This window comes from Dipodomys spectabilis, unplaced genomic scaffold (genome assembly GCF_019054845.1).
Source record: "Dipodomys spectabilis isolate Male_0828 unplaced genomic scaffold, ASM1905484v1 ptg000069l, whole genome shotgun sequence".
NCBI lineage: Eukaryota > Metazoa > Chordata > Mammalia > Rodentia > Heteromyidae > Dipodomys > Dipodomys spectabilis.
In genome coordinates, this window is record NW_024870746.1 from 4,142,869 (window position 1) to 4,160,877 (window position 18,009).

At 43.6% G+C, this 18,009-nt stretch overlaps 1 protein-coding gene across 2 annotated transcripts; it reads left to right on the forward strand.

Annotated features, from left to right (window-relative positions):
• The first annotated feature begins 28 nt into the window (after positions 1-28).
• On the forward strand, positions 29-12,301 carry LOC122109425 (Fc receptor-like protein 1). 2 transcript variants are annotated; one of them, XM_042681823.1, is made up of 10 exons: positions 29-188; positions 2,837-2,857; positions 5,353-5,634; positions 6,587-6,874; positions 7,168-7,317; positions 7,880-7,996; positions 8,884-8,908; positions 10,391-10,473; positions 10,684-10,755; positions 11,597-12,301. In XM_042681823.1, the coding sequence occupies exons 1-10, from the start codon at positions 119-121 to the stop codon at positions 11,680-11,682; spliced, it is 1,194 nt and encodes a 397-aa protein (XP_042537757.1). In that variant the 5' UTR covers positions 29-118; the 3' UTR covers positions 11,683-12,301. The 2 variants fall into 2 exon arrangements, with proteins under 2 accessions (XP_042537757.1, XP_042537756.1); XM_042681822.1 differs by having other exon boundaries at positions 30-188; positions 7,039-7,317.
• The last annotated feature ends 5,708 nt before the right edge of the window (positions 12,302-18,009 follow it).

An 18,009-nucleotide genomic window follows, 5' to 3' on the forward strand; every position in this document is an offset into this window, starting at 1 on the left:
GGTAAACTTGTACTGAAAGGTAATTTCCGATCCTGACTTCCTCAAACCTCTGATGAGCTGTCTGAGTTCAATCTGAGGTGGATTATTATTAGCATCATTTACTTTTTTTTTGTTGTTGATGAGAGACATTTCGTTTACCATTCCTGACCTGCTCCTCATGCTGCTGAAGCTCATGTTGTTTATCTGTGGTAAGTCAGACATCTCAGCGTGGGGCCTGGGAGGCTGTCACCTGGGATCCTACTTCTTGGGGAGTCGAGGGGACTTCTCAGGGCTTAGTTTCTACCTGGTGATTCTCAGCAATGTTCAGATCTCTACTTCCAGCTGAAGGATCAGAATCAGGCAGAATATGGTAGAGAGATACAGAAATAGATATCCAGATTAAAAAACAAACAAACAACTAACCCTGTAGTTCTTCCTCTTAGAGGAATTATTCATGGCCTACCTTCCTTGCCAGCACTGATACTATCTTTGTTCTTGATGTGGCCAACAATCACACAAAAAACTTATACAACAAATTGGCCTTTCAGTTCCTTGCTTTTCTTACTGTCAACATTATTTCTTTTCTCTCTCTCTCTCTCTGAGTCCCCATCCCTACCATCACAACTTACAACCTATTGCCTCTTTGTTTTTAGCCTCCCTCCCCACTCGAGTGTATTTTTAGTGTAGTTTTTTATTCGCTTTGTTTCCAAAATGTCTTCAGCTCCCTAGGATTTCTTTTCTGGTATCAATCATTATATAGCATATGCTCATTCCTCACCGTGGACAGCTCAGGTGCTGCGATCCATCACCAGCACCAGGCCCCTTCGCATATACTTTCATTTCTCTTCCTACACTGCACTGTCCTGTGAAACACACTTTTCTACATGCGTTACATCTGTGCCTATGCAGCTCAATGGGACCTTAAACACAAAGCACAAACCTGATTTTTATCTCCATTGAAACTTTGAATGTCAGGCGGTCATGAGCCCTACCAGGCAATCTTCCAGCACCTTTACTTTCCTGTTCATATGCTCACGATGGCCACTATTTCATCCCCTTTCTTCTCAGACTTATCCCTCTTCACTCAAAATTTATAACCCTGCTTTACATTTCAATCTAGAGACAAAATCAACCACAAGCAAATTGCCTCATATTTCTGCTGCTGTACCTACTAACCCACTCACCTCTGCATTCACACACTCCACCTTCTCCCCACACTGCCCGTGAATGGGTCATCCCTTATCTGATCAAGAACAGGGCTCTCTACTTGGGCATTGAGTCCAAGACTCTTTTTAATTTAGGGCCTTGTGCTCTTGCATGATTTTTTACACAAGGATAATACTCTACTGCTTATGCCACAACTCCACTTTTGGTTTTTTGGTGATTAATTGGAGGTAAGAGTCTCACAGACTTTTCAAACCTTGATCCTCAGATCTCAGCCTCCTGAGTAACTACGATTACAGATGTAAGCCACTAGCTACTGGCCTCCTTTTAAATCACTTATAATGTTTTTTCCCCAACATTAAAATATTCCCCAATTTTAGATTATTCCTACAAATACACAAACACATTATATCTTTTATCTGAAAAGAAACACGACTTCATGGTGCCCTCCACTCACACCATCTTTATTATTAAGATAATAATGAAACAATATTTATTGGATGCTAAGTACATTTTAAGCATGATTCTAAGTGCTTTATAGGTATCGATTGATTGATTGATTGATTGATTTTGTCAGTTCTTGAGCCTGAACTCTGGGCCTGGGCACTGTCCCTCAGCTCTTCAGCTCAAGGCTAGCGTTCTACCACTTGAGTCACAGCGCCACTTCCAGCTTTTTCTGCTTAAAGTGGTGCTAGGAATCAAACATAGGGCCTCATGCATGCAAGGCAAGCACTCTACCACTGAGCCACCTTCCCAGCCCATTTTCTTTTTCTTAATATATATTTTTATTGTAAAGATACTGTACAGAGGGGTTACAGTTACATGAGCAAGGTAATGAGTCCATTTCCTATCAAGCATTGTTACACTTCCTTTGTTTTTCCCCTACCATCCCTTCCCTCCCCACCTCCTCTTGATTCATTTAATCCTCACAAAACTTTGAGAAAAGTGTTCACTGATGAGTTACTACTATCTCTATTTCATAGAAAAGGAAACTAAGCACAGAGAAAAGACATTATTTCCTCTTGTAGGAAGAAGAGTGAATATCAAGATCTCCTCCATATAGATACATTTCATATAGACAACCTTCATTTCTCTAGAATTTTCCCTTCTTGACTATACCACAATACTACTGTAGATTCTTGGGATAGGAGAGAATCTTTAGCGATACCTGTATTCATTCTCTGGATTTAAGCCTTCTCTGATCTAAAGATGATCATGAGCCTTATCTACCTTGCCTGACTTTATTGTTATCACAAGGCACTGAATCCAGAGTTGGATCATCAAGGCTTTTGAGAGATGAGATGGGACTAGCACTAGGGTGTGAAAGAGACCGCTGCTAAGAACAGAAACTCCATTTCCTAATCACAGATGGCAAAAGCTATTGGAAATTCCCTTGTGATCATAAAAAAGAACCAAGTGCGTTGTGGACAGGTGTTCTGTGGATGCTGTGGAATGTAGGGAAAGGAACAGAGAGAATGAAGGAAGGAAGGTAGGAGGGCAGGGAAGGAAGCAATGATGGAAGAAGAGAGAGGGAGACGGGAGGGAGAGAGAGTGATGGGGAGGAAGTTAGAGATGTGGAGAGGGCATGAGGGAAGGACGGTGTAGTGTTGGAAGACCTCTCTAAGGAGTTAAACTCTGGGTGCCTGTGGGACTTTGGGTGCTCTGAACTGATCTGTACCATACTCTCTTCCAGCTCCACTCGGTGAACCTGCTGGTGAGTTGCACTTTCTTGTCTTTGCCATAGTCTGTAGATACTTTGTCACTTGGGTCAGCACAGGAGGCCTGTTGATGACTGAGTAGCCTTTGCCTGTCCAAGACGCATCTGGTGGTAGGTGTTAAACTGTGCATACATCAGTGACTCGCCTGGGCTCTGGACTGCTCTCCCTGTGTCTTCTCAGCTGGGTGTCCATGGCTTCTCTACCTACTCCAGAATACTCTTATTTCTGGGAAGCCTCAGCCAGCCTAGGGAGGGAAATACCATTTGTGCCCAAAAGGCAGAGTTCCCAAAGTCCCCCACGTTCTCCTGAGCTGCATGCTCCAGCAAAGGTGACAGAGGAATGCTCCAGCCGGGGAGCTCCCCACTGCTGCGGATACTCGTGCCACCTGTGAAGCGAAGCAGTACTGATGACTCTGGTTTATTTTAGCTCCACATTGCAGCCACACCTGTGACCTTAGCCCGTCTTCCTCCTCACAATCTTGTGTATGCAAATCTGCTTCATTATTTTGGTTCCGGTTTCGTCTTACTTTTTCCAGAGAAGGACAATGGGAAACTCTAGCACCACACCGTGAGGAATCAGTCTCTCACTAAGACATATTCAAACCTCACATATATGAATGTCTTTCTTTTTTTGGGGGGGGGCGGGGTCTGGTCGTGGGGCCTGAACTCTGGGCCTGGGCGCTGTCCCTCAGCTCTTCAGTTCAAGGCTAGCGCTCTACCACTTGAGCCACAGCGCCACTTCCGGCTTTTTTCTTTTTGCTTATGTGGTGCTGAGGAATTGAACCCAGGGCCTCAGGCATGCAAGGCAAGTGCTCTACCACTGAGCCACCTTCCCAGCCCCATGAATGTCTTTCTTGTAGATGAAATATGAAGCCCTGGTTTGAAAGAGGTTGATCTGCTTTCCTCTCCCCTCATGAACGCAGGAATTCTCATGACTAGGCCCAAATCAACCTAGCCTTCTGGGTTTCTCATGATGCTTGTGTGGGTAGAACTCATGCCTGTGACGATACTATGAACACCTTCAGTTTGGTATCTCTTTTGCTCCTAAGCCCAGTGCCCAATCCTAGTTCAAACAGAAACCCAAAGCCACATCAAAGATGAGGAAACAGTTTCTCCAGGTATTTTCTAGGTAATCTCTGCTGCTGGAGAATTACCTCAAACAAGCTCAGAACTGTAAAGGCAGAGTGCCAGACTCTTCTACTCAGTCCTGTCTGGCTTTTCACTTAATCCACTCTGCTGTCCGATTCATCAGAAAAATGGTTTTCATGCCATTAGTATTCTTTTCTCCACTAAATTCCAAAAGTTCTCCTGTGTATCAGTTCCCTGGGAACCACAAATGTCAAAGGACATAAAACACAGAGCATTCCATATCCTGCAACAGTAACCAGTGATAGAATTGATGTTTAAAAGGATGCAGGGGAAAATCCTTGGAGATAACAGACACTTACTTAGGAATCATTGTTGCCTCTCCCCATTCTCTAGTACCAGAGTATATGGTATTTCCATCTGGTGAGGAGAGTGAGAGGGGTTTCTTTTAGGAAAATTATTCATATCTCCCAATATCTCTCATATCTCAAATATCAGAGGCTCTGGGGGTTAGATAAACTAAAGGCTATAGAGCCAATGCTGTCTGAGTTTGTGATCTTTCATGGATTGTTACTGCAGGTCTAGAAAAGAGCCTTTAAGACACAAAGGGTTATGTCCCCAAGGCTTAAGGTATGGGTTAAATTTGTCTCTCATACATGGACCCTACAGAGCTCTGTTAGAAGTCCTGGACCAAGGGAACTAGTGTGGATGGCAAGCACAGGGAATTTCTAGGCAGATTCATTCCCCCTCTCTCAACAGGAATGGCAATAGTAGAGGCAGAACAGTCAGCAAAGAGTGAGGAATGAGTTCCTCACTGTCATCACTCACTGTATGGTCCTTCTTGTCTTTGGAAAAGATCATGGGTCTGAGAAGTCAGGGGGAAAAGAACAGAAGAAAATAACCAATATAGCTTACAACAAATGAAAGAAATGAGGCTGGGGGTCTCTCGGTGATAGAACATTTGCCTAGCATGTGTGAGACCTTGGGCTCCACCCCCAGTCACCCCTCCCCAGAAACTGAAAGGAAAGATAGATGAAAGACATACTCACTTTTCCTAGAACTTCAGCTTTCACCATCTCCAGTAAGTGTTCATCTCCGCCACCCCCCCCCCCCCCCACAACACACTTGCTTCAACAAAAGGTTTTTCAACTCATGAATAGAAACTTAAAATAGAATAGGATCCAAATCACACACGAGGGCTGCCTTCATAAAGTAGTGCTGCAGAGGAGCACGAAATACTTGCATGTCCTGAGTGGCCTCATGGCAAAGTGAAGCCCCTGGGCCACCTGGGGAATGAGAGGGTGGTTCTCTGTGTCCAGCTGACTGACAACCCAAGCCGATGCGCCTCTCGTCTGCAACTTTTGAGTCTCATCAACCTGAACTTTGTCTTTAACTTTTCTCTCCAGAGTTTTCGCGTCCTGTGCTGAAAGCTAACCCCCCCAGGCCTGTTGAGGGGAGTTCAGTGACCCTGATCTGCGAGATTCGTCTCCCTCTTTGGGGATCACACAAGCAACTTGAGTTCTGTTTCTTCAGAAATTACCAACCCCTGGGGTCAAGCTGCAGCAGCTCCCCAGAGCTTTGGATTGCCACCATGTGGAAGGAAGACACAGGGTTCTATTGGTGTGAAGCAAAAGTAGGGGTGCTCAGAAACCCCAGAAGGAGCTTGATGTTCCAGATACATGTGCAGAGTGAGTGTGTGTTGCTCTTCCAGGGTCAGGCTGGGGAGGGAAGGGCAGAATGTGGCTTATCACCCCCCGCCCCGGGATGGTGGGCTTCTATCTCTGCTGGTGTCTTTCTCTCTTTATGTCCAGCATGGCAAGATAGCAAGAACATGCTTTGTGGAAGAAGTGAGTAGAGTAGGCAGTTGAGAAGGGCTGGTGGAAAGGGCTTGATTGAGAAAGGTAGAACACAAAGAGGGTGTTTTATCCTTCTGAACTACATTCTTATATATCACAGTTGATCACGCTAACACCTTTCTCCATATAAACCCAGGGTCTAATGCACACAGAGGTCTGGGTACTTGCTAAAAACTCATCATTGATGAAACAGACCTCTCCCACCCTTTCCTTTTCTCACCACTACAAAAATTTTAACCCAGCTCCTACACAAAGGGAATAGCAGGCATGATTTAAATGCTTCATAAAAGAGGAGAATCTAGACAAGAATCCATGTATATCCTACACAATTAAACACTTCACATATGTGGTTTAATGGAAACTCCTAATTATAGGAGATAACCAAGACTCTATCTACTTACAGATGAGAAACTGCGTCTCAGAGAAGTTAAGTAATTTGATCCAGGATACAGAGTTATTTTCACCTTCAAGCACTTTAATTTATGATTTGCACTTGTAATCACCATACTACTATGCTTTGAAAAGGAACAAGTTTGAGGATCAGAATAATAGGAGAGACATTGTCCTAAGAAGGCAGATGATTTCACATTCCTGTGGTATTATTATGGTGTCTTTTTTTGTTTTTAATCATCAACTCATTAGGCTGATTCCAAATTCTCCCAAGTGAAACTATATAAATCATTGACTTTTCCCACATCTTTTGCTTCCAGAACTCTCGTAACTAATTTTTACTATCAAAAAGTCCTTCCCCAGGGACCCCGGCATTTATCTTGTGTTCCTGCAGGAGTTCCCGTCTCTGATGTGAGCTTGGAAACTCAGCCCCCAGGGGGCTGGGTGACAGAGGGAGACAAGCTGGTCCTCATCTGCTTGGTCGCTAATGGCACCGGAGACATCACCTTCTTCTGGTACAAAGGGGCTCTGAGTGTAACCCTGGAAACAAAGACCCAGCGCTCACAGACAGCACAGTATGAGATCCTCACTGTGAGGGAGAGTGATGCTGAGCTGTATTTCTGTGCAGCAGACAATGGCTATGGCCCCAGTCTCAGTGGGCTGGTGCCCATCAGGGTCAAAAGTAAGTGGTGCTTTGGGCCAGCATGCCTCACACTGGTCTCCACCTTCCCCCAGGCTACCTTGAGGAAATCCAGTGGGGTTGGGTGACTCAGAATAGGCCGGGATTATGGTCTAGTCTATTGCAATATCGGAGACCCATTCTTGACACTCCGACGTTTCTTTCAGTCCCAGTATCCCGCCCTATCCTTATCCTCAGCATCCCTGAAGGCCAGGCCATGGTGGGGGATGTGGTGGAGCTTCATTGTGAAGCCCTGCGAGGCTCTCCTCCGATCCTGTACCATTTTTATCATGAAGATGTTGTTGTGTGGAGCAGCTTGGTCCAGTCTGGGGGAGGAGCATCCTTCAACTTCTCCCTGAGTGCAGAACATTCTGGAAAATATTCCTGTGAGGCTGACAATGGCCCCGGTGCCCAGCGCAGTGAGGTGGTGACACTCAACATCACAGGTATAGCTGAGCCTACAGCACTTTCTGGATCAGTGTCTCATTGCATCCTGAGAGAGGCTAAGTACTTCCAGTGGTATGCTATCAAAGACAGGGCTTTCTGTTGGGGGTGTGGTCACAAGATGATGTGTCTGAGGGGCAGGGAGGACACGGTTGGGTGCTCTCTTCTTTCAAGAGCGGAAGATTCCCTAGATAAATATTACCTCCAGAAAAGGGAAGTTTTTTGTTTTTGTTTTTGTTAGTCATGGGGCTTGAACTCTGGGCCTGGGCACTGTCCCTCAGCTCTTCAGCTCAAGGTGAGCGCTCTACCACTTGAGCCACATCGCCACTTCTGGTTTTCTAGTGGTTTATTGGAGATAATAGTCTCACAGACTTTCCTGCCCGGGCTGGTTTTGGACCTTGATCCTCAGATCTCAGCCTCCTGAGTAGCTAGGATTACAGGCGTGAGCCACCGGCGCCCAGCTTGAGAAGGGAAGTTTTTAAGTCTGGCCTACATCCAAGATGTCTGTTCTCCAAACCCCAATCTCTTCTGCACAGTAGTTCACATGCAGGTCTCTTTCCTCAGTGCCTGTGGAGGGCAGAATGGATCACTTCCCTTCAGGAGTCATCGAGGGGATGCTCGGCAGCCTTGGGCCCATCACTGTGGCCCTATTATTTTGCTACTGGCTCAAGAGAAAAATAGGTTAGTAGTTACAGAACTTGGTACATTGCTACTGTGATCTGTGTTGTTCACTGCAATAGGCTGTGACACATAGACTGTGAAGCGTAAATATATGTCTTTAGCGACCTCACTTGCCCATCCGTGCTCGGTCCCCTGCAGCCTACTAATGAACTTCATGAAGAACTTTTTGACAAAGTTCTTTATCAGCAGAGGCTCCTGATACCTTGCTCTTCTGTGATTCAGTTTTATATAAAAATATAACACTTAAAATAATCATCCACTAGAAGTTTAATGCATGGGGCCTCTTCCACCTTTGGGAATGGAAGCACACCTCCTGCGCCCATAGGTTCTCATCGTTGCTGGATCACTCTTACTTTTCAGCTAAAAATGTCAACTTCTCAAGGAGGTTTCACCTACAATGGGTTTCTTCTCTTATGAATCCTAGCTTCTTTAGCTTCCCAGTCCCCGAAGTACATAATCATTCATAGATTTAACATTGATCTGTTCACTGAGCAAGTTAAAGATGGGGCAAGAGAGGATACCAAAAAGCTATCATTTAAGTGACAAACTTTTCTAACATTCCATCTATGCATAGCTGGTCTGTGGCAGGCTCTGGGAATTTTGGTAGCTTTTCAGTATTGGGTGGTCTGGTTACAAAACTTAAAACCTACAATAGGCATGGAGGTTCAGAGACTTGGGTTCAGACTTTCCCTCTGCTTTGATACTGGCTTTAGGAATCTGATGTAACTACTTTTGAACCAGAATCACCTTGTTTATGAAATGCAGGCCCTGTACACAATATCAGGATGTCCTCTGGGCACCATAGTGGGCACCACAGGGGGTGGGTATGGAAACGGAGAAAAGGGAGTTCCTCTGCTGACATGTACACCCATTTGTTTGCCTTCTAGGAAGACGCTCAGGGGATCCAGTCAGGTAAGGCCCCTGCTTCCTCCCTAAGTATTGTTAATGATGAAAACAAATCTTAAAAAAAATTCAAATTGCCCTCTCTCATGAGCTTTCCCTGTCAACTCCTTACTAAAACTTACTCATGAGTTTTCTCACTGGCAACGTTGAACCTCAGCTGATAAAGAACTCGGTGAAAAGTTCTTCATGAAGTTTTTCAGTGGGCTCTTCTTTTTAGACTTCATATTGTAACTAATTAATTTAAATCATTCCATTGTTTTTCCTGTTGATCCCCTTCAACACATTTGCAGAAGAAGGTCACATGGCTTTGATCAAGATCCTTCATTCACTCACTCATTCATTCAAGCAATCAGCCAATATTGTAGGTCATTCTGTCAACTTCTGAGAGATGTGAGTCTATGAAAGACCTTGAGAGTCTTAAAGTGTTTTAGAGGAGGTAAGGCACACACACATCTCTGATATGCATGTCAGGGAGTAACAAACGTTCTGAAAAAAAAAAAAAACACTGCTGCAATTCTCTAGACTTTTAGAGGAGGAAAACATTTTCAAAATACTTCCATCCGCAAGTTATTGTTTATGTTAACAGTAAACTTTATTTTTTCCAAATCAGAGTAGCACTGTGGTGGGCCAGTATATGTCTGATCATTTTCTTCTGACCTTTCCTGAAGTTGTTTGTTCCTATTAGCCACCTGTTTCTCTATATGTTTTAGCATTTACTGAGCCTGTATGATGTGAATGGCCCCGTTCTGGGTTTGGACAATAGCATTGTGAAACTGTGGGCCAAGGCCTTACACTTTGGGTTATATACATTAGGACAACTTTTCAGGAAGTGGAACTGTAGCTCAAGTGGTAGAGCGCTTGCCTTGAGCTGAAGGGCTGAGGGACAACACCCAGGCCCAGAGTTCAAGCCCCACGACCAACCAAAAACAAACAAACAAACAAACAAACTTTTCAGTGCCCCACTCAGCCCATGTGCAGCTGTGCTTCCAGCTGCTAATTTTGTCATGGATTAGCATTCTGCCCAGGACCCTTTTGAACATGTCTTTCACTATCTTATATAGTTTTTTTTATATATATCATATAGTTATATCTGATATAGTTATATCCCAGATTGATTGAATTCCTTCCTTCCCTCTCTCCTTCCCTCCCTCCTTCCTTCTCTCTTTCCTTTTTCCCTTCCTCTCTTCCCCTTTCTTCCTCTCTTTTTATCCTCCCCTCCCACCTTCCCTCCCTACCCCACCTCTTTCTTTTGCCAGCACCAGGGTTTAGACTCATACTGACTCAGTTAGTGTGCTCACAGCTGGCACTCTACCACTTGAACCACACCTCTAGTTTGACACTTTGCTGGTTAATTGAAGAGAGAGTCTCAAGGTCTTTACTATTCATGCTAGTTTTGAAATTCCATCCGTCAGATCTCAACCTCTTGAGTAGTTAAAATTTCCGATGTGGGTCTTGGTACCTAGCTAATAGCCCGTATTTCTCTGTTTGCAGGAGTCCTTCCAGCCCAGTACCCCAAGAAGCTAGCTACCTCAACTCACCTGCTCCAAGGCAGCTAGAGCCTATATATGAAAATGGTGAGGTTCCCCAAATGACCTGGGCCAAGTGGGGACAGCAAGCTGGAGACAGGACCACTCGACTCACCAAACTTCATTCTACCATGCCTCATTCTCCTCTGAACATAAATGACTTATCTGCCTTCATGGCTGTGTTAGGTGGTGTCATGGGGTAAGCTAAATGACAGGAAGAAGGGCTTGTATCATGATATGACCTTTCTTCTCTTTCAGTGAACATTGTGAGTGGGGATGAGGTCTATTCATTGGTGGACCAAATCCAGCAGGAACGGGAACCAGCAACAGGTGAGATATGGTGTGTGTGTGTGTGTGTGTGTGTGTGTGTGTGTGTGTGTGTGTGTGTCTGTGTCTGTGTCTGTGTCTGTGTCTGTGTGTGAATTTTCCTTTTGTCTTTCCTGAAACCTAGGGGACAGTCAATGGCGGTGGGCAACCATGCTCAGTGTCAGCCTCTGTCCCTGGTGCTGACTGGGTCTACTTGAAGCCAAGCCTTTGTTCTGGAGTCCTCAAGGAGATCACAGTGCTCATGCTAATCTGGCCTGCTCCATGCCTCATGCAGCCTGCTACACATAGCAGCCTCAGAGAGGGCAGTGTCAGCCTGCCTTCTCTGAAGAGTCCAATCCACCCCATTGTGGCTGCCTGGTTACCGCTGATGTTGGCAGGCCTGAAAAGCTGAGATGCAGAAAAGCATCTCCTTTCTTTCTTTTTCTTTCCTTCTTTTTTTTGGTCAGTCATGGGTTTGAACTCTGGGCTAGGGCGCTGTCCCTGCGCTCTTCAGCTCAAGGCGAGCACTCTACTGTTTGAGCCACAGCGCCACTTCTGGTTTTCTAGTGGTTTATTGGAGATAGGAGTCTCACGGACTTTCCTTGCTCGGGCTGGCTTTGAACCATGATCTTCTGATCTCAGCCTCCTGAGTAGCTAGGATTACAGGCGTGAGCCACCGGCCCTGGCTTAGCATCTCCTTTTTTAAGGGCCCAGATACCACTCCAGTTTTGTTTTGTTTTGTCGAATACCAAGGTGGGATCATACTTGTGATAGAAAAGCAGAACATGAGAAATAGATAGGGAAAGGGAGAAGTCTTTATTCACTTGAGCTGAGTACAATCTCCCAGCCCTGCTTTGTCCCCCAGGTGAATATCCCAGGACACATGTGGACATCTATTCTAGACTGAGGAAGGCAAATGTAGTGGATGTGGACTATGATGATGCTATGTGAAGTTCTGGAAGATTCTGATCTTTGAAAACCATCCCTGATTTTGAACATCAGACTTTCAGAGACCCTGGGGAGTCAGCTTTCCAGTATACCTCTCCTATGAGGTATTTTTTTCCATGAGATGGTCCCTTCATCTACTGAGAAGCTGGTGCAAGCCCTGAAGAAACAACTGCCCAGGAAAACCAACTTACATGCAGGAATGCCTGACACCCACTCCCAGTTAATTTCTGCCTTCAAATTCTGAGTAGCACATGTTTTGGCCATTCCTCCATTGTGTTTTATGCAAAGGTTCTGGTCCAACTTTTTCCTTTCTTTTCTTTTGTGTTAGTACTGGGACTTGAACTCTCTCACGGGGCTTTTTCACTCAAGGCTGGCATTCTACCACTTAAGCCACACCTACTTAAGCCACCTTCACTTCCTTAATTCACTTTGTATTTACAGTGACTTTCAAAATATAGATTAATTTTTATGCAGGTAAAGTCAAGTTTTCCCATCTTGACTTCTGATTTATCTTCCATCTGACTGTAGTTCCATGCTATAAAACATTTTCATGGGCTGGGAAGGTGGCTCAGTGGTAGAGCGCTTGCCTTGCATGCATGAGGCCAGGGGTTCAATTCCTCAGCACCACATAAGCAGAAAAAGCTGGAAGTGGCACTGTAGGCTCAAGTGGTAGAGTACTAGCCTTGAGCTGAAGAGCTGAAGAGCTGAGGGACAGAGCTCAGGCCCAGAGTTTAGAACCTGTAACTGGCAAAAACAAAACAAAACAAAACAAAACTCTTGCTAGATGCCAGTGGCTCACACCTGTAATGCTAGCTACTCAGGAGTCTGAGATCTGAGGATCACCATTCAAAGCCAGCCCTGGCAGGAAAGTTCATGAGACTTTTTTTTTTTGTCAGTTGTGGGGCTTGAACTCTGGGCATGGGTGCTGTCCTCAGCTCTCAGCTTAAGGCTAGTGCTCTACTACTTGAGCCACAGCGCCACTTCCAGTTTTCTAGTGGTTTATTGGAGATAAGAGTTTCGTGGACTTTCCTGCCTGGGCTGGCTTTGAACCACAGTCCTCAGATCTCAGCCTCCTGAGTAGCTAGGATTATAAGTGTGAGCCACCAGAGCCCAGCTTCGTGAGACTCTTATCTCCATTAAACCACCAGAAAACCAGAAGTAACACTGTGGCTCAAGTGGTAGAGCACTAGCTTTGAGCTGAAGAGCTGAGGGACAGCGCCCAGGCCCAGAGTTCAAGACCCATGACCGAAAAAAAAATATTCTCTTACATTTACTTATAATTTAATAAGCTTTGGTTTATACTCATTGAAACAGTATGAAATATATTTGGTGTGAGGTACAGATTTCCTTTAATTGTTTTTGTTCCTATATGTGTTTATTTTTGAAATAAAAATGTGAGGAAAGAGCAAACCTTATTTTTTTCAAACCTGTATAAATTGTCTACTATTTATTAAATATCCCATTCTTTCTCCCTTTATTTTCATGTTTTTGTATCTCACCTAAGTTAAACATGACTGTTTTGGGACTCTTTAATTGTACAGATTTTTCTGCTGCACATCCTCTAGCATAAAACACTAAAACCACATTTGCTTCAGTGTTGCAAGAACTCAGATGGGGTCCCAACTCAAGAACCGGCACATTCTATTTCCTGTGTCTTGGCTACTCTTCCTCTTTATAGGCTTGCTCTACCCCCCCCCCATTCATCCCACCCCCACCCCCCCCACCCCCGCCCCGCACCTTGGTTGCATTTTTCTGAACTCAATGCTTTCCCTTGGCTTCACTTGACTTCTTCACTCATGGCTAATGCTCTATCATTTAAGTTATGCCTCTAGTTCTGACTTTTTTGCTGGTTAATTGGAGATAAGAGTATCAAGAATTTGTCTTCCAGGGATGTTTTCAAATCCTGATTCTCAGATTCCAGCCTCCTGAGTTGCTAGAATTAAAGTCATGTGCCACTGGCACCTGGCTTCCTTCAGTTGGATTTTTATGCATTGAGTTTCTTTTTCTGGCCCATGGAAATCTGATTTTCTTTTTTTTTTTTTGTAGGAAAAATATAGCTTTCTATATTTTATATTTTGCCTGCTATCACTTGTAGTTGGAGCTTGTGAAGGGATACTTAAGAATGACTACTGGAGCACTATGTGACCACAGGGGTAAACACCCATTTACATTAGTACTTAAACCCATTTACCTTAGTACTTACATTAAACCTAGCCCTGGCTCCTTACATGACACTCATTATTTGTTAATAATATCTTTAAGTGAATGTATACTTTAGATTACTATCTGATAGAGTCTGTGAGTTCATTTGTCTAAAAAATGTTCAGTGAAAGATTAAAAATTGACCATTACCATTACTAACTTGCTAACTGCTGATTCTGCTTCTGTAAACTTGCTTACGCTAGCATTGACCCTTCCCTTCCCAGAAATGAGTTAAGAAGTTTCAGGGACCAGATGCCGGCCCCAGGACAAGGTCAGTGGTCGTAGATAAAAAACAGACAGTACGTGTTCCTCAGTTCCCATTTAGAAATTCCCCAGACAGGACCTTGAGATAACCACCACCTGGCAAGACCACAAGCTAAGCCAAATGTCAACCAATCATAGGCCTGTAACCATGTAAACCCCCCCCCCCCTTAAACCAACCATGGGCCAGTAAAATTTCCTGCGTGGCAAAGTGATTGTTGGTGTATATGGTGACCTTTAAATGGACCAATCATGGGATGCTTTGTGTTATGCGTTAATCTTGTGGTTTTTGCCTTTAAATTAGCCTGTAATCTCTGCTAGGGGCTCCCTGTCTCCTCGGGACAAAAAGTCCGTTTGCACAAACGTCAGATAAACTCCTCTTGCTTATTGCATCTCCCGGCCTGGAGTCTGAGTTTTCTGGGGCGCCCTCCCGTTGACGAAAGTATCCTAGGGGACTAGGGTCTTTCATTGAGAAGTAAAATTAGAGACTGATAGCTTAGCTCTGAACTTAATAGTTTTAACACTTATTCTATGGCATTTCTGGCTTCTATTATTACCTTTAGATAGTTTAGTTTGGTGTGCTTATAACTTAACAATTTTAACAATTGTTACATCTTTCAAATGAGTTGACTTCTTTGTTATTATGTAATTACTTTCTTGGTTAGGATATTCTTAGTATTCTCTCTCTCTCTTTCTGTCTTTCCCCCCTTTCTCTCTTTCTCTCAGAGGGTCTGCAGTAGGTCTATTGGTTTATCTCAGTGGTGAAAGGTGCTACTGTTCTCTCCAGAGTAGCTACTGGAGACCATGAGGGCCCTGATTACATGGCTGCTTTTGCTAGTCCTGTGTCCTTCTTCTTGGCTCCTCATTGTCTCCAGATGGCTCAGGTGTGATGATTTCTCCAACAATTGTTTCTGTCATTCTTCTTCTTTTTTTTAAATCCTACTGTGATGCTTCAGGTTTTAAAAATAGAGTCTACAGTCTTTCCAAAGCTATTAGTATTCATGGATAACTGTCTTAAGCATACTCTCTGTTGCTATAACAACACCTGAGAGTGAGAACTATAAAGAGAAAGAGGTTTATTTTGGATATTTCTGAAGTCCAAGAGCATGGGGCTCACAATAAATAAAAAGAAAAAAAATAAAAGAGCACGGGGCTTGCATTTACTTGGCTTCTGGTTAGGGCCTTGTGTGTCTCCACGGGAAGTAGAACAATGGAAGGACAGTGGGGTGCATGTGGAAGAGAGATCGCACAATGCAGGACAAAGAAAAGAAACACCACACTTGCTTTATAACCATCCACTTTCCTGGTAAGCAATACAGCTTCAAGTGGATGAGAAGTTACTGCCTCGAGAAAGGCATTATTCCTTCTTAATGACATAACCATCTGCTAGCGCTATCATCAGTTTCCCCAACCCTCCAGCAGGGGTGCATTGAATATTGATTGAACTTGAGCATGGATTTTGAGGGGACAAACAATATAATTGCCTTAATTTTTTTTTCTGGGAGGGTGATTACTGATCTCTCTTCTTACTGTGAGTTTATTTGTCTAAAAAACTCTAAAGTATAATTTAAGACTGATAGCTCTGAACTGAATAGTTTTTAGCATTTTTATTCCATGGTTTTCTGTCTTCTATTGTTACCCTTAGATATTCTAGCACTGTGTGCTTATAACTTAACAATGCTAACAACTGTCACATCCTCTTGATGAGTTGACTCCTTTGTTATTTATAACTATTTTCTTGGTTAGGAGGTTTTGGTTTTTGAGTTGGGTTTCTGATTGTGCCCTTTTCAAAAATCATTTAACTTATGTGTCTTCTAAGCCCTGGAAATAGCCATTGGCCCAGAACTATTATTATTATTATTATTTTGTCAATTGTGGGGCTTGAACTCTGGGCCTGGGCTCTGTCCCTCAGCTTTTCAGCTCAAGGCTAGCACTCTACCACTTGAGCCACAGCGCCACTTCCAGTTTACTAGTGGTTTATTGGAGATAAGAGTCTCATGGACTTTCCTGCTTAGGCTGGCTTTGAACCATGATCCTCAGATCTCAGCCTCCTTAATAGCTAGGCTTATAGGTTTGAGCCACCAGTGCCCAGCCCAGTACCAATTTTTATAGTAATAGTGATATTGGGGAAAACATTCTGCTTTCTCCAGAGCCCATATGAAGAGATCAACTTCTTCGTTATGTCTTTGCTATCTTTGTCTCCCTGCCATCCAACACCAACCAACCACTGGGTATCTGTTTTCAGTAGATCCTTCCCCATCCTAAAATAACCACTTATTTGATACAAGAGAAACCTTTTGAGTGTTCACCTTATATGCATAAGTTTAGTTTCAAGTTTCTACCTTTTATAGACCCAGGGCTTCATCTTCTGGTTCCTCATGGTGACTTTTAAGGATAAGGAACATCTGGCCTGGGCCATAAAAGATCCAAGAAATCATTTGGTACATGACAGGACAGACATATTTTTCTAATTGGCTACCACAGCCATTGGCCTGTACTGATTTTTGTATGGCTTGTGAATGATGTTATGAATATCCAAATGGCCCTTGGCAGAATCAAAGATTTTCCATGCAACACTAAACCCTCAAGTGATCTAACATAGTCTCCCTCCTCTCATGCCTCCCAGGGGAATGGCAATACTAATTTGAATATTTGACTTCTGTTGTTACTTCCTTTTTTCAATCTATATATATAGGGGATTTCCTTTCATTCTTATGTGTTCAGCAATGCACTTAAAATTAAATAATGTTTGTCGGGCTGGGAAGGTGGCTCAGTGGTAGAGCGCTTGCCTTGCATGCATGAGGCCCTGGGTTCGAGTCCTCAGCACCCCATAAGCAAAAAGAAAAAAAAAACAGAAGTGGCGCTGTGGCTCAAGTGGTAGAGCGCTAGCCTTGAGCTGAAGAGCTGAGGGACAGCACCCAGGCCCAGCGTTCAGGCCCCACGACTGGACAAAAAAAAAATAATGTTTATCAGTTATGATCATTGAACATGGGAAGACTTTCAAGATTTTTGTCTACCATAACTTGTCAGAAACAGGATTCTTCACTTCTTGTTTTTCTAGTGGGAGTGCTGCTTGACTTTGATTTTAGAATCACCCCCACCGTGTGAGTGTGTGTGTGTGTGTGTGTCTGTCTGTCTGTTTGTATTGGGGCTTGAACTCAGGGCCTTACACTCTGGCTTAGCTTTTTCATTCAAGGAGGATGCTCTACTATTTGAATCACACCTCCCCTTCCATCTTCTTGCTTAATTGGAGATAAGAATGTCTTGAGTGTATCTCCTCAGTCTGCCTTCAAACCTTGATCCTCAGATATTTTAAGTGTGAGCCAAGCTCTAGGCTTGAATTTTCCAATCTCTTAATGAGATTTTGAAAGTAAGATTTAAATCATTAGTGTTTAGCTTGCCATTTTGGGTCATCAAGTACTTATAGGAGAAAACAGGTTTTTATTTAATATGGTAAAAAAATTTCCTGCCATCCTGAAGGTAAATTCCAGATGTTCAGGGATTTATCCCTTGGCTGTCTGTCTCTGTAGTTTTGCCTCTGCCTTTCTAAAGTGCTTGAAAGTCTCTGAGCACTCCAGAGTAGTCGCTACTCTTTCTCCTTATACTCCTTTCCAGGACTGGAAGCTCTACCTCCTCACAAGTCTAATTTGTTTTACTAAGACCTAATCATCTCTCAATAATTATTTCTACTGACGGCCTTTACTTCTCCTTTCTTACTCTCCACTGTGTCTATTTGGTTCAGAGTACTGTCACAGAAGGTACCACACAAGTAGGTTTACTTTTTTACATGCTTCTTTTACTGCTAAGCTTTAATTCACATAAGAGTTGGGAACATATGTTTTCATCTATGTATATGGGGTGTCTTAG

Excerpts from the sequence above, each read along its gene's own strand:
- LOC122109425 (XM_042681822.1), top strand. The coding sequence starts at position 119 with ATGAGAGACATTTCGTTTACCATTCCTGACCTGCTCCTCATGCTGCTG. Across the intron at positions 7,318-7,879 it reads GGTGACACTCAACATCACAG|TGCCTGTGGAGGGCAGAATG; the intron begins GTATAGCTGAGC and ends CTCTTTCCTCAG. Across the intron at positions 10,474-10,683 it reads AGAGCCTATATATGAAAATG|TGAACATTGTGAGTGGGGAT; the intron begins GTGAGGTTCCCC and ends CTTCTCTTTCAG.